Source organism: Sturnira hondurensis, unplaced genomic scaffold (assembly GCF_014824575.4).
Source record: "Sturnira hondurensis isolate 20B ecotype Veracruz unplaced genomic scaffold, ASM1482457v3 Scaffold0006413, whole genome shotgun sequence".
Lineage (NCBI taxonomy): Eukaryota > Metazoa > Chordata > Mammalia > Chiroptera > Phyllostomidae > Sturnira > Sturnira hondurensis.
The window spans coordinates 20,051,138-20,074,636 of NW_028079044.1; the positions used below are offsets into that span (position 1 = coordinate 20,051,138).

At 35.8% G+C, this 23,499-nt stretch overlaps 1 protein-coding gene across 2 annotated transcripts in view; it reads right to left on the reverse strand.

The window, feature by feature from the left end:
- Positions 1–23,499, reverse strand: part of GMCL1 (germ cell-less 1, spermatogenesis associated) — a 54,714-nt gene that overhangs the window by 22,038 nt on the left and 9,177 nt on the right. Inside the window, exons 2-9 of one of the 2 annotated variants that reach the window (XM_037048166.1) lie at positions 22,044–22,167; positions 20,110–20,206; positions 18,917–19,014; positions 16,718–16,830; positions 16,031–16,096; positions 11,628–11,712; positions 8,755–8,845; positions 1,111–1,248 (exon numbers count right to left, since the gene is read on the reverse strand). In XM_037048166.1, coding sequence (XP_036904061.1) covers positions 1,111–1,248; positions 8,755–8,845; positions 11,628–11,712; positions 16,031–16,096; positions 16,718–16,830; positions 18,917–19,014; positions 20,110–20,206; positions 22,044–22,167 — 812 coding nt within the window. The remainder of the gene's footprint in view (positions 1–1,110; positions 1,249–8,754; positions 8,846–11,627; positions 11,713–16,030; positions 16,097–16,717; positions 16,831–18,916; positions 19,015–20,109; positions 20,207–22,043; positions 22,168–23,499) is intronic. The other variant, XM_037048167.1, reaches the window with a different exon arrangement.

A 23,499-nucleotide genomic window follows, 5' to 3' on the forward strand; every position in this document is an offset into this window, starting at 1 on the left:
AAAATGAAGTATCAGATAATTACAATTTTTCAGATAAACCTATTACTAATGTTTACAAATTTACAAATAAATCTTTGAACAGAAATTCTATTTTATACTTCTTATATGCATATATAGTACTAAACTGAATCTTATACAAGCATTAGAGATTTAACTTAGAATAGTAAATCACTGTTTCAAAAAATTTAAATTATATAGGAACAAGTATAAAGGACACATGGACAAAAACTAAGGGGGGGTAGAAATAGGAGGGAGGTGGGGAGCACTGGAGGGGGTGGGCTGGGATGGGAGTAAAAGACAGAAAACTGTACTTGAACAACAATTAAAATAAATAAATAAATAATAAATAAAAACTGCTAAACATTAAAAAAAAGGAGTGATTAAATGCGAATTAAGTTTCTTTGATCTCTGTATGACTGTCTGGGGAGGGAACTGCATCCCGAAATGTGTTAAAAAATTTAAATTATGATTAGCAAAGATATTACATTTGCTTTGACATGAGGTTTATTTATTTATTTATTTATCTTTAGAGAGGAAGGGAAGGAGAGAAGGAGAGAAATATCAATGTATGGTTGCCTCTCGTGAGTCCCCTGCTGGGAACTGGCCTGCAACCCAGGCATGTGCCCTGACTGGGAATTGAGCCACAATCATGTGGTTAGGAGGCCCGTGCTCAATCCACTGAGCTACACCAGCCAGGGCTGACATGAGGTTTAAGACTAGAATAATAAAAAATAAAACAAGCAAATTTAAGGAGTAATAGTAGAAAAAGTAGTTATAACCTTTACATAATTCTACAAAAATCATTTTTAAAAGTATGGTCCAAAATAGTGTACTAGTTATTCAAATTAAAGAACACCCATACAACAGAAAAGTATATAGCTACTTAAATATTATGGAGAGTATTTAATGATATGGGAAAATACCTAAGATACATAATGTGAACACAGAAAGTTACCTCTGAGTATGACTCATTCAGCTTTCAGTATAAAAATCTGTCCCTTCTTGGGATTAAGGATAATTTCTATTAATTATTTTTTGCTATGATATATATTACTATTATAATCAGGTGTAGATATTACTTAAAACCATACCTTCATCATATTCTCTTACCTGAAGGTACTAGAGAATCTTGTTCAATGATCCTTGCAGAGGCCAGATCACTGATAATGTACTGTAATCTCAAATGTCTGAATACTGACACAAATGGTTTTCCTTGCTCCGTTTCGAGAAAGGTCATACCTTCAAAATCTATAAAAAATGGTTTAAATTAAATAGCCATTCTTTTCAAATATACTAATTTATTTTTTCTTAAATGGTTTTATGCTTCAGGAATACACACATGTACATCTATTAGAATACAAATCAGCCAATTTCAAACTTTTCAAGGATTTTATAAACCTCAGATATATGAATAAAAACTTGGGAAGATTTAGAAAAAAGCTCCAGGAAATTAACTTTGGTCCTAAGACCCTTACAATTCAGTTGTATACTTTTCTGTGGTTTGGAGCCTACAGTGCCACAAGGGCAAAAGGAATGCTTGAGAATGATACTTAGGATTGCAGTATCTCTTCAGGACACCCTTTCCAAGGCAATGAAAACTCCAGTGGAGCCCTGGCTGGTGTGGCTCAGTGGACTGAGTGCTGGCCTGCGAACCAGAGAGTCACTGATTTGACTTCCAATCAGGGCACATGCCTGGATTGTAGGCCAGGTCCCCGTTGGGGTCAGGGTTGCATTAGAGGCAACCACGCATTGGTTTCTCTCCCTTTCTTTCACTCTCCTTTCCTCTCTCTCTAAAAATAAATAAATAAAAACATTTTTAAAAGTCCAGTGCAACTCTAGAGCCCAAATGCCTCACTCAAAGGTCTTCAAAAGATATACAGGTCATTAAATGTCTCTTGGGATTCTTCTAACTCATGCTTCAGCTACATGTGACGAACACTAGTTAATTTATTAATTCTCTATTCAAATACAAAATAAAATACATAGACACTGGAGCCACAGATTTGTGATATGTGGGTGGTATTTATTGTTAAAATAACTCATGTTTAAGAAATATATGGCTTAACCAGTCAAGATGAAGTAGGTAGATGTAGTACTCAAATCCTCCCACAACCACACAAAGTTATAGCTAAACTACAGAACAACTATTATTCAGAACCGCCTGAAATCCAGCTGAACAGAAGTCCTACAGCTACAGATGTAAAAAGAAGCCACACAGAGACTAGTAGGAGGGGAAGAGACATGGAATGTCTTATACCCACAAATGGTAGATAAAAATCAAAAGGGATATCTCAGATGCAGAGGTCCTCCCTAAGGAGTGAGGGGTCCCATAGCCCAGGATTCCAGTGCCAGGAAGAGAAGTCTCCGTAATGGCTAGCTATAAAAACCAGCTTGGATTGTGGCTGAGTGAGACAGAGGGCTTCTGGAGTCCTAGCTGTTCCTCTTAAAAGAACAGTGCATGGACTTACTCAGTCTCACTTGCTCTGAATTCCAGTAGTGGGGGACGAGGGACATACGGAGAAGAACTGAGTGGTCTGGCATCATGGTGAGAGCTAAAGGAGCAGCATTCTCCTAGACAGAACTGCTGGCTGATGCCATTATTCCTTTGTTTTGCACCATCCTCCCACAGACCTGGCAGGCGAGAGCCCTGTTTGAGTCTTCATCAATCTGGCTAACTTAACGACTCCACCACCCCAACTTGCAGGCCTATCCAAGTAATTTCCAGTGGCTTTCCATACAAATAGCCTATCTAGATTTATGCTTTGGGCTTTCCTAAAATTTCTCAAGCAAGTGGCACCTGGCCTTGGCATGCCACATACCTCTCACTAAATGGCCCCCAGGCCTGACACTAGCAGCAGCTGGCCTTAGTTGTTGCTTGGCCTCTCCTGGGCACCTCCAAGCCCAGCATATGTAGCTGCCATCTGCAGATCACTTTTTTGCTCATGGTGGGTGGCACCAGGCAGGGCACAGGTGGCAGGTGACCTTGGCCTGAACCTCTCAGGAGGCCCCAGAGCCAGCACACCTGGTGGATAGCTTCGGACTATGTCAGGGCACCACCCAACCACCTCTACAAGTGACACACCCAGGGGGCAGACTCAGTGGGCACCAGGACACTGCTGCTCTGTGGGGTCAGCCCCTGCACAGCTGATCCTCCATGGTTGTTGCAGCCAGCCCTCACTGGTTGGCCTGGGGGTAAATTCCTCCCCTTGAGGTGCCAATAGCAATCAAGGCTCAACTACAGCAGGAGGGGATATACAGCCCACATGAGACACAGACATGGAGTGCCCAGCTCTGGTAAGTCAGGGAACGTGTGCCACCAGACCCTATAGGACACCTACTACCTTAGGCCACTCTACCAAGCCTGAGAGATGTAGCAGCTCAACCTAATACACAGAAACAAACATAAGGAGGCAGCCAAAATGAGGAGACAAAGAAACATGTCCCAAATGAAAGAGTGAACAAACTCCAGAAAAAGAACTAAACAAATGGAGACAATCTACTAGATGCCTAGTTTAAAACACTGGTTCTAAGGCTCATCAATAAGCTTACGGGAAGAGTAAATGAATTTAATAAGAACATCAACAAAGAGCTAGGAAACATAAGGCAGATAGAAAACAAAAAAGAGCCAGTCAGAAATGAAGAATACACTAGCTGAAATGAAGAATACATTAGAGGGTATGGACAGTGGAGTAGATGAAGCAGATCAAATCAGAGATTTAGAAGATAAGGAAGCAGAAAACACCCAAGTAGAACAGCGGAAAAAAAAAAAAGAATCCCCCCAAGTGAGGATAGTATAATCAGCTCCTGGGACAACTTTACGCACACCAACAATTACATCATGGTGGTGGCAGAAGAAGAAGGGTGAGAGCAAGAAATTGAAAATCTAATAAAAAAATAATGAAGAAAAACTTCCCTAACCTGGTGAAGGAAATAGACATACAAGTCCGGGAAGCACAGAGTTCCACACAAGATGAACCCAGAGGCCCACACCAAGACACATCATAATTCAAATGGAAGAGGTTAAATACAAAGAGAGACTCTTAGCAACGAGAAAAGCAATTATCTACAAGGGAGCTCTCATGAGACTGTCAGCTGATTTCTCAACTGAAACTGTAGGCCAGAAGAACTGGCAAGAAATATCCAAGTGATGAAAACCAAGGATCTACAACCAAAACTACCCTACCCAGCAAAGCTAACATCTAAAATCAAAGGAAAGATGAAGAGCTTCCTAGACAAGGAAAAGCTAAAGGAGTTCATCACCCCCAAACCAGTATTACAAGAAATGTTAAATGGTCTTCTTTAAGATAAAAAGATAAAAAATATGAATAATAAAATTGCAATAAATACCTATCTATCAACAATTACTTTAAATACAAATGGATTAAATGCTCCAATCAAGAGACATGGGGGTTAAAATGAATAACAAAACAAGACCTTACATAGGCTGTCTACAAGAGACTCACTTCAGATCGAAAGACATACACATAGACTGAAAGTAAAGGCATGGAAAAAGATATTTCAAGAAAATGGAAACAAATTAAAAATGCTGGGGTAGCAATATTTACACCAGACAAAACAGATCTAAAAGACAAAATAAATGAACAAGGAGAAGAGAAACAGAATCACAGACAGAACATTCTGACAGTTGCTAGATGGGAGAGGGATTGAGGGGGTAGGTAAAAAAGGTGAGGGGTTACAAATTGGTAGTTACAAAATTAGTCACAGGGATGTAAAGTATAGCATAGGGAATACAGTCAGTAGTGCTGTAATAACAATATATGGTGTCAGACAAGTACTTGGTTATAAAATGTCTAATCACTGTGTTGTACACATAAAACTAATATAAGATGATATATCAACTGTAACTGAAAAATAAAAATTATTTAAACTCTAAAAAGTCTATTAATTTTTTCTTTTGGGGAGAATTTAAAATTACTTCTAAAAATAGTTACTTTCAGTTGCATTCCAGTGTGCTTTCATGAGTGGGAAGGAAAAGTCGAGTTACTGCTATCAAACCAGGGCAAAAGCCCTAGTCTGTTTTCTATCAAACAAGATCTGCCCATGGGAACACACTCAGTCCTATTGCTATTAAAGACAGGAAAAGGAAGTTGAGAGCTGTTATCGCAGACTATTACGCCTTAAACTATATGCTTCACATGGAACACAGGTTTACTGTGGAGGCGCTGCCCATTAAAATATTTTTTTTCCTTAAAGTTGCAAAAAGACAGTCAAGTTCATGAAAAGAATTTTCAAGTTTTCATTCCTTTTTTTGTGTGTATTTCTTTGGTAACTACCTAGTGTCAAATGAAGCAAGCAAGAAAGCAGTTAAGCTCATTTAAAAAATTAAGTTTATTTTGCTTACTTATGCAACAGGCATGTAACTGTGGATCTACATGTCTTATCTTTTTAGTTAGTTCTCGTTCTTATGTTGCATTCTATGTGCCAATTTCATGGAGTGTACTAAAATACCACTATAGCCCTGGCCGGGTGGCTCATTGGGTTGGAGTATTGTCCCATCACCAAAGGTTGCAGATTCAATCCCTGGTCAGAGCACATAGCTGAGGCTGAGGGTTCAATCCCTGAGTAGGGGCGCATATGGGAAGCAGCTAATCAACGTTTCTCTCTTAAAATGATCTTTCTCTTTCCTTCCTCCCCCTTCTCTAAAATCAATAAACATAGTCTTGCTGTGGCTGGTGTAGCTCAGTGGACTGAGTGTGGGCTGTGAACTAAAGGGTCGCTGGTTTAATTCCCAGTCAGGGCACATGCCTGGGTTGTGGGCCAGGTCCCCAGTAGGGGCTGTGCAAGAGGTAACCACACATGGATGTTTCTCTCCCTCTCTTTCTCCTGCCATCCCCCTCTGTCTAAAATTAAAATAAATAGCCCTGGCTGGTGTGGCTCGGTGGATTGAGCACAGGCCTGTGAACCAAAGGTCATCAGTTCGATTTCAGATCAGGGCACATGCCTGGGTTGTGGGCCAGGTCCAGGTCCCCACTGGGGACCATGTGAGAGGCAACTACACATTGATCTTTCTCTTCCTCTCTTTCTCCCTCCCTTTCCCTCTCTCTAAAAATAAATACATAAAATCTTAAAAATAAGTAAATTAAATAAATAAAATCTTTTAAAAAATTAAAATAAAAAAATAAACATATCCTTGAGTAAGGATTTTAAAAATATACAAATAAATAAAAATACCATTATGTTCTTATGGATGCTCCATCACATGAACAAGTTATAAAAATCTAATTCTAGAGACTGTCTCACAGACACCTGGAAATTATCCCATGAAACCTTTTATTCAAGGGCACAGAAGAAATTGCCTCATTTACTTTTGTAAGAATTCATGAAATTAAAAAAATAAAAGATTTAAATCTTTAAATCTTTAAAGTTTTAAAGATTCTATCTTTTCAAAATGTTGCTATACTAAGTGCACCTAATTCAATAGAAATCTATACATATAATTGTCTTTTTAAAAAAGGTCTGAATTTCTATTTTTTTTGTAGTTCTGATCCACATATATCTGAAAGTCAAATAATTACAAAACCTAAGAGAAATATACCAAAATATAATGGGTGAGGTGACAAGTGATTTTTGTTTTAGTTCCTCAGTATTCATCACTTTTATAATTTTAAAACAGTATGAAATGACCACAAAATCCTCACTGAAAAGCAAGAGCATTAGATATATATTTTGCTTTATGCAATAAATGTCCCCCTGAAAAGTTATCTTAAACCATATATTTTTACACTATGAAAGCTGAATTTGAGACCCCAGGGTAAGGAAACCAGAAATGGACGACAGCTTCTTATTCTGGTTTCTGCCACTTCGGCTACAGAATAATTTCCTTCATGATGAACTGCTACGGTTAATCCATCTGGAGCTAAAATGAGGGTAAGTTTATGTTAACATTTACCTAACATCTGTTTCTACAGAGTCCCCTTGTCTTTTTAGCTTCTTCACACTCATCTCTTTTAATTTTTATTTCTCCCTCTGTTTAAATTTTCTCCTTGTAAATGGTCCTTTAGACATGTTTGGTTCATGAGCATGACAGAAAAATAATTTATCTGGCTCTGAGCTAGGAAATCTCACTACATAAAATAATTCTACAATTAAGAACTTCTTTTAATTAGCCTTAGCTGGCATAGCTCAGTGGATTGAGTGTGGACTGCAATCCAAAAGGTCACTGGTTCGATTCCTAGTCAGGGCAAATGCCCGGGTTGTGGGCCAGGTCCCCAGTTGGGGGGTGCATGAGAGGCAACCACATTATTGTTGTTTCTCTTTCTCTCTTCCCTGCTCTCCAAAAATAAATAAATAAAATATTAAAAAAATAAAGTATTTTAAAAAATAACTTCTTTTAATTAAAAGACACCTTTAAGAAAGTAAAAATAATAGCCTATAAACTCTATAGAAGATAAGTGACATGTATTTATGACAAAGAATTGATTTCAAGAATATATAAAGAATGTTCACAAATCACTAAGAAAAGATATACAATATTAAAATAGGAAAAATAAATGAATAAATATAAAATAGGAAAACAACCTAAATAGATACTTCACAGAAAAGGAAACATATGGCCAATAAACACATAAAGACCTGTTCAATCTCTTTGTTTTAAGGAAATAAAAATCAAGTCAAGTCCACAATATGAAATAGTTCAGTGACAACCAAAACAAAATGATCTATTGTCCAGGGGTGTGCTGGAGCTGGCTCGTACTGGGTCACAGGGGCCGATGTATTTCTTCCCAACTGCACATGCAGCGATGTCATGTTGGTAGCTTGAAATCAGCCATATCAGGAGAATTTGTAAAATGGAAATTTAAAAAGTGCTAGAAATCAGGAATTATGTTTTTCAGAGAGCCAGTTTACCAGCACACTACTGTAGTATGTCAATACATATATATATGCAGTAACATTTTGTTTAAACAAGGGAATAACAAACTCAAAATTCAAGACAGTAGTTGGGGAAAGTCAAAAGGACACAACAAGCAGTAAGCACATGAACAAACTGCAGTTATTAATATTCTAGTACTAGAGGATTAATTTCTGGAGGTTTGATGTAGTATTAACAATAAACAAAAAAACTGACCATAAATGGACCAAAAATGACAGTAAAGTAAGAAAACCATGAACTAATAATTATGAGTGATTTATTCCTTACACCTGAGGGCATTATTTTTTTTCCTGTATCTTTTTAAATCAAAGTAAAAAATAAACATATTGCATGCTCTACCTCTGTCCAGGTAAGAAAGGCTTTATGGCAGTTGATCTCAACCAGCTTTAGACCAGCCTCCCCTGGGAATCTGATACAAGATATGGAGAATCTACCATGCCACCCCCCCGAGGCTTGCCAAATGCAACACACACAGACGGATAAAATTTTGCATCCACTTTCAGTGTCCACACACAGAAGCCTGTCCATGGCCCCCCATATTATGAATTGTTGCCTAATACACAGGATTTAGTTTGTTAGGGAAAATTCAATTTGGTCAAACAAAGGATAAATTTAATTAGCAACATCTGTTGGGGATAAAATGAGAAAAGCAATAGTTTGGGGGAATCAAAATATGGTTCAAGAAGTAATAATTCAGGTAATTGAGGCATTTTTCTTATTCAGCCTCAATTTTCTCAGTGGAAATGAGGAGTTGAATTAGATAATTGCTAAGGTCCTCTCCAGCACTAAAATTCTCTAGGTCTATAATAATTCTAATAACTTTCAATTAAAAAAATAAGTTCCCAATAAAAATTCAGGTATACCTTTTCTCCTCTTAGAAAACCAGACATCTGTTTCAGTCAAAAGTTGTTTTAAAGATCCATTCCAAGAAGGCACAAGTTGAAGGAACATCCACTAGGTTAAAAAAAGTAAATGAGAAAACAATGATAAGATTTCATCATACTATGATTTTACATTTTCAACCTGCTTCCACCTTAAAATACCTAAAAATTTTAATTTTCATTACAAGCAGCTCAAAGACATAGAACTATTATATGACATGCTTGCAAGCTTTAAATTAATCATGGCATTAATCATTGTCTAATAATAAAAACTAGGTGAGTGTGTGATAAAGAATAAACTTATCCTTTAAAGTATTTATGGTCTCAAACATACTGTAGTTACATATTACCAAATATCGCATTACCAAATTTATACTATTTATTTATTTATACTAAAAATTTATTTTTATACTAAAATTTATTTTTATACTAATTTATTCTACTCACCAATTAACTCAATTTACTACATACTATGTGAGATTTAAAATGTAAGAAACTAAACAAGGGAAAAAGGAGTTTCTTACTGTCTTAGTGTTTCTTACTGTCTAATAAGAAATGGCTACTGAGACAGTATGCTTAGTAGCAAAGACCATGGACTTTTAAAGCCTGACCCCACTACTTAGTAGCTGGGCAAATTACCTAATTTCTCTGGGCCTAAATTTCTTCACTTAATGAGCATGATAACATGCCTACCTCACAGGGCATTAAAAGAATGAATATGTGCAACATACTTTGAATAGTGTTTGGCACACAGTAAGCATTTATCATTTCTGGCGTAACAGCAGTTACATGGATAAGAAAATACGAATGCTACCAATGGCTCAGAGAGAAATGAGCTGTCTACCACTCCTTTAATGGTTAGACAACCCTGTTACTAAACTTCCTTGAAGAAAAATAGTAAAAGAATCTCATCCTACCGTAAAAACAAACAACCACAATGATATAACTAGAAGGTATCTCATTCCAAGATTTCACAACTGTGTTAAATGCAGACTCCATGCTGGTGACAGAGGGCTGAAGGCAAAATTATGCAGTGGGAAAAGCAATGCATTCGGCTCATTATACCTGGGTTCTGAGTCAAGTTTGCCACTTAGTAATTGTTAAGAATTCTAAGTCTCAGTATCTTCAGAACAAAAATAATAATGATAATAATAACAATTTAAAAAGTAAAAAAATTACAAAAAAACAAGAGCCAATTTGTCTTTTCAAAGAGATGAGAGATGTAAAAATAAAACTACATTTAAAATGTTGAAAACTTTCAAAAGGGTGAGAAAACATATGCCTGAAGTGCAAATAAAATCTTTAAAAGAATTATTTTAACATTTTCTAGAAAAAGTATGTGTGAAAATTTCATCATATTCATTAATGCAACTAAAGCTGAACTCTGAAAACCATGTACAGTTGACCCTTGAACAACACAGGTTTGAACTGTGCGAGTCAACTTATTTATGGATTTTTTTCAATAAATACTGTAAATGTATTTTCTCTTCATTATGATTTTCTTCTTCTTCTTTTTTTTGTTGGGAACTGCCCTGCCTGGTTTCAGAAGCTGTAACCCCCAGGGCTAAGGCTTAGGGAGACCTTGGGACCTTAAGCCACTAAAGTGACAAAACCTTATCTTCCTGGTAGGGGTGCTGCCTCTGCCCCCTTTACTTCACCCGGCTTGGCCCTGGGCAGTTAACCAATGACAGGTAAGATTCCTCAAGGGAGGGGCGACCTAAGACAGGCATGGCCATGGGGGACCCTCAAGGAAAGACTTGGGGGTTGGGAGACTACAGAAAAAAGGGGGTGATGGACCCTTGCCCCTCAGCTTTGACATAGCCTGAGTCCTCACTCTGTCTGAAAGAAGTCTTCTAATCTCTTGGCTGCCTTACTTCCCCTGACTGACTTAAGCCTGAAACAATGCAGGAGGGAGGTGCAGCCCTCGTGGTGGAAAGGGTGGGTTCCCTGGGGCTATCAGGCTTAAGAAAGAATGCATAAAATCCTGTGAAACCTGCTTTGCTAAGGGTGCTCTCAATTTTCTGATATGCAGCCGAGCAGGATATGAGTTTATTTCCCCAAAGTTTTATAGCCCTTTAGCTAACAGACGCTGACTCAGAATAAGCCCTAGTAGTTCTTTGTATGTTATCTATTGTTTGATCCTTACTACATGGCAATAATGAACTTTACTTATATTCCCGTACAAAGTGAACCCAATAAAAGCCCACTGAGGAAAAGGCTCTCTCATTGAGAGATCGGCCACCCTTCCTCCTCAGGCAGATCATGTCTTAGTAGACTTATTCTCATCTATGTTAGCCGGGGAGGCCCTGGGGGCAGAGCCCCCCCACATTTCTTTTTCTTTAGCTTACTTTATTGTACAAATACAGAACATATGACATACATAAAATTTGTTAACTGACTGTTAATGTTATTGGTAAGGCTTCTTTTTGGTCAATAGTAGGTTATTAGTAATTATGAGTAGCTAAGTTTTAGGGGAGTCAAATTTTGACTGTGGGTTTGGGGGAGGTCCGTTTCAATGCCCCTAACCCCCGAGTTGTTCAAGAGTCAACTGTAAAACATTTAACATTTCTGACTATGTAAATAACATAACAATAATGTATCTGTTGTTGAAAAAACCTGTGAAAAACAGAAATGGAATCTAGGGCAAAAGAGTATAAAGAATGAAATTAAAATCACTCATCACAATAGCAAGTCCCTAAATATAAAGACTCTTTTTTAAACATTCTAGCATATTTCCTTTTACTTTTCCTACATTTATAACCACTCCCTATCACTAGACATTAGCTGTTTTCAGTTTTTCACTATCATAGTTAATGCTGAGATGACATCCTAAACACACTGTATTACATCAATACCTTTTTAAGAGCTGTGTATACATCCATCTCCACTTGCATCACAAATAAGTTAGATGAACCAATGAGCTGTTTCATTACATTTATACTAGAAAAGATAAAATAGAGATAGTAAGTTTATCATCATAAATAGGCTAAAAGAAAATGTGGTATTAAAAATTAAATTAGTCTTTTTGCCCAAGACAAAGTATCTTAGAAAATAATTTATCTGAACACAGGGAAAATTCAGATAGTACGCTGTGACAAAACTTTTTAAAATTTTTTAAAAAGATTTTTGTATTTATTTTTAGAGAGAGGGGAAGAGAAGGAGAAAGAGGAGAGAACTATCGACATGTGGTTGTTTCTTGTGCACCCCATACTGGGACCTGGCCTGCAACCCAGGCATGTGCCCTGAGTGGGAATTGAACTGGCGACCCTCTGGTTTGCAACCCATGCATAATCCATTGAGTTACACCAGCCAGGGCTGAAAAGACTTTTTTTTTTGCACTTCTAGAAAAACAAAAAGTGTTCTCATCTGCTAATTAATTCAGTTAAAGCAAGGTCCCAATAAGATAACTTTTGGCATACTCTGATAAAGTGATAGTCTTCTTTTTCCTCTTCTCCCCATTCAATGTTTATAAAAACAGACACTTGTCAAAATACACTGAAACCAACAGATCTTCAAAGTAACCTTTACACTCTAGGCTTAAGAGAACTGCTTAGTCATAAAACATTTTTACTATTATAAAAGAGAGTAAGATTAAGAATATATGCTAGTTTAAATTCAGAGTGAAAATAATATCACCAGTTGTTTTCCCTTTTCTTTCCGTTCTTTAAGTCAGAATAAGAGATAGCACACCTGGGTCTTTTTGTTGTTGTTGTTGTTCAAGTACAGTTGTCTCCATTCCCCTTCCACCCATCCCTACCCCCCACCCTCGATCCTATTCCTTTTTGGCTTTGTCCATGTGTCCCTTATATATATGTTACTTGACAACCCTTCCACTTCTTTCCCCCATTACCTGCCTCCCCCATCCCCTCTGGTTACTGTTAGTTTGTTTTATTTCAATGTCTCTGGTTATATTTTACTTGCTTATTTGTTTTGTTGGTTAGGTTCCACTTGGTGAAGGTACCACTCACCTTATTGGTGAGATCATATGGTATTTGTCTTTCTGGCTTATTTCACTTAGCATAATGCTCTCCAGTGCTATGCACCCTGTTGTGAAGGGTAGGAGCTCCTTCTTTCTTCCTGATACATAGTACTCCATTGTGTAAATGTGCCATAGTTTTTTGATCCATCATTTACTAATGGGCACTTAGGTTGCTTCCAACACTTGGCTATTATAAATTGTGCTGCTATGAACATTGGGGCGCATAGGTTCTTTTGGTGTCCCAGGATTCTTAGGGTATAATGCCAGCAGTGGAATTGCCTGGTTAAAATGCAGATCCACTTGTAGTTTTCCGAGTTTTTCAGATGACCATTGTGATTGATCTTTCTTTTGAAAAAGCTCAATGAGAAATTATAAAAGAAAAAATTAGTTTCTAATGATATTTTTTATACAATATAATTCTTTTATTTTTTGTTTTAGGATATTTTGATTATGCTATTACAGTTGTCCCATTTTTTTCTCCCCTTTATCTGCCTCTACCCTGTCCCCCCTCCTTCCAGAATCTCCCACCCTTAGTTTATGTACATGGGTTGAACATATAAGTTCTTTGGCTTCTATATTTCCCATACGATACCTAACTTCCCCCTGTCTATTTTGTACCTACCAATTATGCTTTTTACACCTTGTTCCTTCTATGATTCTGTTACTATTCTAATTGTTCGATTAGTTTTTGTTTTTTAGGTTCAGTTGTTGATAGTTGTGATTTTGTTGTCATTGAACTGTTCACAGTTTTTGATCTCTTGTTTTCTCAGCTGAGTCCCTTTAACATTTCATATAATAAAGGCTGGGTGATGATGAACTCCTTTAACTTGACCTTATCTGGGAAGCACTGTATCTGCCCTTCCATTCTAAATGAAAGCTTTGCTGGATAGAGCAATCTTGGATGTAGGTCCTTGCCTGTCATGACTTGGAATACTTCTTTCCAGCCTTCTTGCCTGCAAGGTTTCTTTTGAGAAATCAGCTGACAGTCTTATGGGAACTCCTTTATATGTAACTGTCTCCTTTTCTCTTGATGCTTTTAAGATTCTCTCCTTATCTTTCATCTTGGCTAATGTAATTATGATGTGCCTTGGTGTGTGCTTCCTTGGGTCCAACTTCTTTGGGACTCTCTGAGCTTCCTGGACTTCCTGAAAGTCTATTTCCTTTGCCAGAGTGAGGAAGTTCTCTTTCATTATTTTTTCAAATAAGCTTTCAGTTTCTTGCTCTTCCTCTTCTCCTTCTGGCACCCCTATGATTCAGATGTTAGAACACTTAAAGTTGTCCAGAGATTCCTAAGCCTCTCATTTTTTTGGTGAGTTCTTGCTTCTTCCTTCTGTTCCAAATCATTGATTTGAGTCCCAGTTCCCTTCCCTGTTGTTTCCCTGTATGTTTTTCTTTGTTTCACTTTGTATAGCCTTTACTTCTTCCTTTATCTTGTGGCCATACTCAACCATTTCTGTGAGCATCCTGATTACCAGTGTTTTGAACTCTGCATCTGAAAGGCTGGCCATCTCTTCATCACTTAATTCTTTTTCTGGTGTTTTGATCTATTCTTTCATTTGGGCCAGATATTTCATCTTGGCAAACCTGTTACATTGTAAGGGGGGGAGCCTTAGGTACATGTCAGGGTGGAGCAACCCCCTTCACTGCCTTGTGGTGCTGTATGTGGGGGAGGGGACAGAGAGGGAATAATGTCACTTGTTCAGCTCTTGACACTTTCAGTCACTTCCCTGGCTACCCACAAGCAAATTGGGCCCTTCTAATTGGGCCCCAATTCCTGGGTGGCTGGGCTTGTGTATGTTCTAGGACTCCAATGGACTCTCCTGGGAGACTGAGTTTTCTCCTGCTGCCACAATACCCATAGGTTTTTACAGTCTGAGGTTTTGAGGCTTTAATTCCCCACACTGGAACCCTGGGTTGCACAGTCTGCCTCACTCCCTAGTTGTTCCTCTTGGTTTATCTGCACTCAGATCTGGGACTGCCTGGTCCACCAGCTGCTGTCTTTCCCACCCAGTTCACCAGCTGCCCTGGCTCACCATCTCTGTCCCTTCTGCCAGTCTGTATGAATGTTTCTTCTTTAACATCTTGGTTGTCAGATTTCCATACAGTTCAATTTTCTGGCAGTTCTGGTTATTTATTTATTTATTTTTAAAATTGGTTGTTATCTTTCTTTTAGTTGTGTGAGGAAGCAAAGCATGTCTACCTATACCTTCTTGACTGGAAGTCTGTTTCTAATAATTTTCAAGGCAAACATACTGCAGAGCTTTATTTATGCCATGACATCACTAGAGGATTTTTTTTAGAGGTAGAATAATACTTCTCAAACTTTTCTACCAAAGCACCTCTTAAGGGCAAAGGAAGGAACACAGGAATCCAGAAGGTGGTCTAACCATAAAAGTAATATTTCTATTAATTCTTTTATTTTGAAAGTTCAAAGAAATTTGAATTCTCTCTTTTCCATAATGTATTTAAACATAAAAGTGTTTCATGATCTCCTATTTCTCTCCACGCTCCCCTCTTCACCTCATCTTTACTCAGTGAAACTGACATCCCAGGAAGTTAAGTCACTGGTTTTGTACATTTCCACTGGCATGTCACATAATACTTAAGGACATTTGTACCCTTGTCTCAGAAGCACCAATATAAAGGAAATGCAAGCCTGAAAGTGACTATAAAATCTACTGGCTTCTCAAAGGTCATTCTCACCCAGAATTTCTCAGATTCCCCCATTATTACAAATAATCTTCTTGAGGACCGAGACCATGACATAATCAGCTCTGTATTGTTCAGAGCCCCTAACAGAGTACCTTCATACACAGTGGATAATCTAGAAGTACTAGTATTTGTAGATGAGGGAAGAAAGGAATAGTAAGCAGACTCAATTTAAAAGGCCAGCCTAATAGTGAATTTAATTTCATTAGGCTTATCAAAAATTTACAATTTCCTCAAAGTTAATTTCTCAATGGTAAAGATAGTTTTTTAAATGGGTTCTCTAAGAGCCCATTAAAAGTGAGGTGACACTGGAAAATTTTCTATAATTTTATAGCAGCAACGAATTTTTCTATTAAAGTTAGTAAAAACAGTTGACATAATATACATTACATTATTTACAACAAAGAAATTTGTGTAGTATTTCATTAGTTCATGGATGTACTCAAGATACCGTTCAGTTAGTTATCCATAAGCAATATCGTTTTGTTTTATACCAAAATGTCTTGCATTCTTTGGAAAATGAAAAACAATATTTTAAAATAATTATAAAGTTATTTAATAGTCAAATACCTGAGTTCTTTAAAAAGTTCAACATTCTGATGAGTCATCAGATTGTTCAGAAGCCATTCAAGGCACCTGAAATTAAAATGTAGAATTATTACATTTCACATATTTATGATTTATTAAGTACAATTTACAGTTAAAAACAGAATATTAGTAGTCTTGCTAGGACATGCTAAAAATTTCTAATTTAACGATGGAAAATTTAGTATTATTTTTGTCAGCAGTTATTAAGGGAATATTCCCTTTATATTAATAAAAGCATTGCTAATTAAGAAAAACCTCATTTCAAGTTTGTGTTAAATGGTGTATGAAAGGGTTTACATACTTCCATTACCTTCTTTATAATTTAAAAATGGGTACTGCAATTCTCAAGAGTTAAAAACATTGTTAGTAATTGCACTGGTATGATGCCTAGTATGCCTACAACTTGAAAGATTTGCTAGACAAGTCTACTGTAAAGAGTGACCATAGTTTCTACAAGCATGTATAATCCATTAGTGGTCACTAACAAAGACAACACTTTAGAGAAATTTATTAATTTGTCCAAATGTAAAAAGGAGCTTTTTATAACAAAATTCTATTGCCCTATCTCTTTTTTTTCTTTCTTTCTTATCACTACACATTCTTTTAGAAAACCAAAGCAGCCAAACTCCCAAAAGTGAGATGGAAAGAAAAGCAAAAAGGGTAACTCACTTTTTCTTTACAGAATCTAATCCATAGGTCCCTGCTGATGTGTAATAGCCACATACAGTTTTCACATTAATTGTTTCCTTCATTGTCTCACCACACTGCTGTATTAAACCATCCTGTAAATATAAATAAGCACTGGAAAGGCCCATTTCACATGGGAAAAATTAGCTCTGAACATGTGCTTTTACATATTAAAAATATTAAAAAAGGAAGAAAGGAAAGAAAGAAAACTCATTAAGTGTGGCAGGCCTAAGTTATTCATAAGTCCAGTAAAAATACTGAAAAAAATCCAGCAAGTATTCAACTAAATACGTGGAACTGAAAACGGAAAGAAGGAGATACAAGCAGTAAGGTAGAAATGAATATTGTTATTCTCTTTCTTTTCTATTCTTCCCTTCCCTGGGACCTTTGCTAATTTAAGCAGCATTTGGTCTGTTTTGCCAGATCTTTTTCATAACCAGGTCTCTAGTTATGCCAGATCTCTTTACACAACCATGTGATAGGCTAGGAAAGTAAACTATGAATCATCAGAAAGTGTTTACTGAAGTTTAAAATACTTAATCAATATCTGATGCACCTAAATTGAATATATTATTGTTTTAAACTTACATTGAAATTTTAATCTAAAATGTTTACACAGAAGATTTAAAACAAACTTTATTCAATATATGGAAAGAATACTGTCACTTTTACTCAAGTTTCTGAAATATATTCATGCAAGTGTATTATTAGGTTAAATAGTTAAGTCATAAAGATAATGCAGAAAGTGGATTTAGAACAAAACCAAAAAAAGGACTAACGTTAGAAAATAAAGTATAATTAACGGAAATAAGAATTGTAAGGATCAAAACATTTAAAAAATCAAATATGCTCAACTAAGTACATTTAGCAAGCTATTAACTAACTTCAAATAAATCAGTATACAAATGCCACATAAAAGGAAACTTAGTTAACTTTTGTTAAAGATCAAGATAAATCATTGACTCCATTAGGATTTTAAACTTGCCTGAAATTCATTCTAGACTCTCCTCACCTTTCCTCTCAACATCTTCTTTGTCACAAAGCCCAGTGGATTATCCCTGTTTAATCTCCCTGGTATTCAGTTTTTTGTCTCCATTCTTAATTTTATGACCCTAATTTAAACCCTCTTTGGATTATTACAATAGGTTTTATACTCATCTTCCCTTCAATCCATCCTTCACATTGTTTCTGAAGCTTTCTTTCCAAAACACAACTTTGTCTTTCTCCCAACTACAATCTTCCAAAAGTACTTAAACACAAAGTCCAAACTTTTTAAAAGGTATAGAGGACTTCCATGATCTGGCCTCTGCCTCCCTCTCTCCAACCTTTCTTATGTTCTATGCTAGATCCGCGTTCATGTTCCACTCAGATTCTCTAATTCTTCAGTTTCACACCACTAGGTCTTAGTTTAATATCTGAAGTGTTCTCCTTCCCCTTTTACTTTGGTTTTCAAGGCTCATCCTCAAACACAACTTCTTTCTTTAACACCACCAGGTTGAAATAACCACTCTGTGCATCCACAAAATCCTGTAAGATATTTATTATCGTTCCTATAATATTAGAGAGCTCTTACATTACCTTTGGGTCTGCATATCCAGCCTTCCTCTCCCACTTTACATATTACATTGTGAGCTTCTTAAAGGTAGGGATAACATCTTAATTTACCCCTTTGGATCTTTTTACCTGATTTGGCACAATGCTTAATACACTTCTGTTGAATAAACAAATCTGTCCTACCAATAGGTCATGTACATTTACACAGTTATTTCACAATTAGGAAAAAGTTTACATTGTAATTACTTGATGTTTTTTGAACCCCTGAGCTAAATGAATTAATTACAAACTATGTGCTTCATAACAGTCAAAATAAGTCACTAATAAATAGAAATCTATAATCAACTTAGACAATAATCAACTTAGACAATAATTTTTCCCACATTATTGTCATTCTTAGATGTCTATATAGAAATATCTTGCATTCATCTTATATAGACATCATGACCTCTTCAGTTGTAACCAATTGCTTTTGGTAAAGCATTTTAGATAATGTCACAAATGGCATATTTATATAATTCGTTTTTATTTTAAAAATTGTAAAGAGCTAAATTTTTATTTTTGGAATAGATATTTTGAAAGGAAGATATGACGGTGATACTTTCTTTGAATAATGTGCATACTTACCAACTGTAGCATACAAGCTGCTGCCAGAATGGCAACAACTCGACTGGGCTTTATTAAGACATCATCTCGATACAGTGACCCAAATGCAACCTGCAGTGCTGAAGGCAAAAGGACACGTGTAGAACGAAATAACAATTATAAGAGTAGCACAAAAATAACAATGACTATCTTCATACACTAAGACATATGTCTAAATCTAGCATGTACTTAAAGGACAAGAGAAATATCACTAATTAAAATGCTAATAATGGTTTACTGATTAATAGTGCTAATTGAATACTAATGTTATAAATTTCCATTAATCTTACCAAATCAAGCTGGATTCTTCTAGATCTAATCTTGGTATTAACTAGTGGTCAGAATTCGGGCACTCTTGGGAAAAGTTTTATAAAGACACCCCTGGGTAGACCAATTTTTAAGTATAAGTACAGACACAGTGATAATTTTAACCCTGATGCTTCCAGTGCTTCACCACTGACCAGTGTGGAATAGCTCATGCTCTTATCCAGGCCACACTCTCACCAAAGCTGCCTAAGCCTGTCCATCCTGCTCTCCACTATACTCATATCTATGTCCCACGTGGTTTGCTTTATAAATATTCTTAAATTTTCTCTTTGTCTGTGGTGAGTACTGGGTATTTCAACTTAGGCTATCAAAGAGGGGAGCAGAAAGAGCACTGGAATAGCAATTAGGAGTGCTATTGTCTAATCTAGGCTCATTAAACTGAGAAACATAAAATAACCCCTTAAATCCTCTGGACCTCAGCTTCCTCATCTAAGAACCTTTATAGTGCTAAATCAACACTGATTATATAATTTGTATCCTACTGTTCCCAGAAAAGGTCTTCATACATAAGGAATAATCAATGAATATTATTTCCAGCTTTTCTATGTAATTAAAATAAATGGTTATACTTTTCCTTCCTATGCCCTACATCCTCCATATACTCGGCAGATATATTTACAAACATAAGTAAAAAGACTGATATGGCCCATGTGACTAAAAAAATTACAGACAAGTAGAACAGAACAGATAAACTATGGACTAAATCAATATAATGTTGTCACCTTGGGGTATTAAATGGAGCTTTTTTCTAGGTTCCAAAGTTAGAAGAAAATATTTATTTTCTACCAAAATAAAAAGATTATGTTTTCACTGTTTTGCATAATAGTAATAATTATGGTGGTAGTTACCTTCTACATCAATATTCTGGTCAGGAATCTCCAACTCAATAGTATTCATGCCAGATTCTTTCCAAGAACCACTGAACATACTAGAAAAGTAGCCAGACTTAAAAAAAAATCAGTAATTATGCATTACTTTCTGTGTCTTCCAAATTATTTCCCCATTTTTAATGTTAAGCTTACCATTCTATCAAAACTAATCTGTCATAATATTTGAAGATATAAAGAATTGCCAAGTATGTCTACAGGAGAACAGAAATTGAGATGAGGACACTTTAGGCATTTCAAAATATTTTCAGCTTAGTACTAATATAATGAAAACTAAACCAAGTTCTCATATCACTACCTGAAATGAATTCCTATACAGTAATATATTTGAACTTCATTAGCTTTTTACTTAGTTAGAAATAATTTCTGAGTATATTTCATGTATGTTTCCTTATCAATGATATTCTAAATTCAAACTTAGAAATTATGTTATGTATCTATTTAAGTATCTCTTATAAACATACAAGGTGGACAAATTAAATGTACCAAGGAAGGGAACAGACCAAAAACCCTCAAACTGTTAAATCCTATTGTACCTCAGTGGCTATAAAAAGGGTCCAGACCAAGTCACAAGTCAGTACTAACAGGATGATTCCCCCAAAACTAGGGAAATGCCAAAGTTTAGTTTTATCCAATCAGAAAATTCCAGAATGAAGCTGAATTCTTAGAAAGGTTCCAGAATGGATGCAGTCTTTAGTTACTTACTGGACAGTACCACTCACAGAATTACTTTGGAACGGATCAAATATGAACTAATTTATTTCAATTTTTTTTTTCTGAGCACTTAGTATAGACAAGGCACTATGAACATAGCAGTAAATAAAACACACAGTTTCTGTCCTCAAGGGGCTTATAGTTTAGCATGTGGCTTGCACTATAATCAATCCAGTTTCTCCTGAGAGGAAAAGAGGCATTCATCCTTAAATTCACAAAACTGCTTTTGAGAGATTAAAAAGAAAGATATGGACTATTTCCTCAAGTTGAAACCAATATTCTGATATATTCTCTAGACTATATACTTTAAGGTAAAATAAAAGTTTTCAAAAAATTAAATTAAAAAACTGTAATTAAAATGTTAGAGGAAATTTTCTTTCAACGATTTCTACTAAAAAAATTTTAAACTATACTGTCTTACCAGTAATTATTGTCAAATGGTGAAAAAGAGAGGAAAAAATATTAAGCTCCACAGGATAAGAACTGAATTGTTCACTGCTCTATTCCCAGTGCCTAGAACAATGATTTGAAGAAAAGACAGATTTGATGAAGAAATAAAATATTTGAGCCATTAGAGTAATATTTATTTTATTTTGAAAGTTTTGAATCTTTAAAATGGGGTGGCAGATAGTAATATTACTAGCACAGAAATCAAATAGGTGTATCAGCTAAATAACTTAAGTCTATATACTTTTTTAAAATGTTGTCTTTAATTTAACTGCATTTCCCAGGATAGAAGGAAGACTAAGTGTCAAGAACTTTCAACTTTAACTACAAAGCAACATTGCATCTGAATTCACCCAATTAAATAATCATTTACATATTAAACAAATTTGGCAACCTTAACTTTAATGTTAAACATTTTTTCCCATAATTTTTCCTTTTTTGTCAACAGAAGGCACCAAAATTAGCACCTAACTGGAGTAATAACAAAAAGGTATTGATTGCTATGATAGTATGACCAATGAAATTTGAAAAATCTATTTCCCTAGGCCAAACTAAGTTTTTACTAACAATGTTTGCCATATTTCTAATAGAACAAAACTTTTTATCAGATGCTAGGGCTTACCCACTACTCATATAAAGGATTATTGTAAAATGCAAATATAAAGCACATCATTTAAAGGAGTTTGAGATTTTTTAAATGACTATCTTGGTTATTCAAATAGAAAAATACTTACTTGACATAAATATATTTTGTGTAAACTCCACTCTTCTCCTAGAGCACAAATCTTAATGTCACTATTTTCACCATTCAAAAATAATGTTTGATAAATATATTTGGATGTACTCTTTAATTTTTTCCTGTTAAAAGAAATGCAGGTGTTACATATGTGTGAAACTGTATTTTTTACTGATTTTACATACAACTCAAAGTACTTCTTTGTTCAATTTCTATTAAATAGAGCCAACTTATGTAAAAGGAGAGAGGAGTATCATATATTTAAATTTGCTCATGTACAGAAGAATGAACTAAAAAATGAATAGTAGAGGTTATTTCTGAGGTAATCCATTCCCAAAACGGGTAATAGAGGGTAGGTGGAGGAAGCATGAGAGGGAGACCTTTCACATCTTTTTACAATTTTCGATTTTTGAACTAAGTCAGTTACCCATTCAATGAATTAAGAGAAGTTGGAGTGATTTTTACTTATTTCCTTGTAGAAATCTGCACTGTGAAGGGTTTCAATGCAACTACAATAACACTGCTATACAATTACAAAATGAAGAACATGAGTAAAAATTTCACCTGTCCCGGTAATTTAAAAAATAACTTACATTTAACCTTAGTTTTGTCCCAAACTATTTAAAAAACTAGTTAAAATGTCCTCCCTCCTCCCTGCCCCACAACTGACAATTGATTTGCAGCCTTAAACCAAAGGTTCTCAAAACTGTGCTCAATGGGAAAGTGGCCAACAGAGAGAGCTGAGACGTAAATGCTGGGCATCCCACCTAATGTCAACCAGAGCATCATCACACACTCTATCTGTAAACATCTTGGAATCCTGCATAAGGTTTAATTTAAACAAAGAATTCCTTTACGTTTTATAACCATTGCATAAGGTGGTCCAGTAAATAAGAAAAGCCCTAGATAGAGGATGATCCATATCTTTTATATTCCTGGCCAAGCCTGACAGCTTTTTCAGTAGTTAAAAGTTTTCAGTCTTTAAAAAAATGAAATAATTGTTTCAGATAGTGTCTTGAACCAGTGTATTTAACACCTCTTCCCAAAAGACAGTAAAATTAGCACCTGCTTTGGTGGCAGACACACTGGGGTTTGAGTCCCAGCTTCACCACAGCACAGTTACCCCAGATGTAAAGAGGGTATCAATAGTACCCACTTCGGTGGGTTACTGTGAGAAATTAATGAGACAATAAAGTTTCCAGTACCTGGTAGCACCCTCCCTGACTTACATTAAAAGATTAAAAGTACAGAAAGGAATAAGTCTACAACAGCAAAAAAAGTGAGGGTGAGCTTATTTCCTGCTAAGAGAATTCTATCAATCTGAAAGTTAGAAAATAGACAAATGGAAAAGAGCTTTGAAAGCTATATCCAAAATGTATCATGAAGTTCTAGGATGGAGACTAAGGCCCATTTGCCCTTAGAACCGTGTATATGTTTGTGGGTGTGTGTTGGGA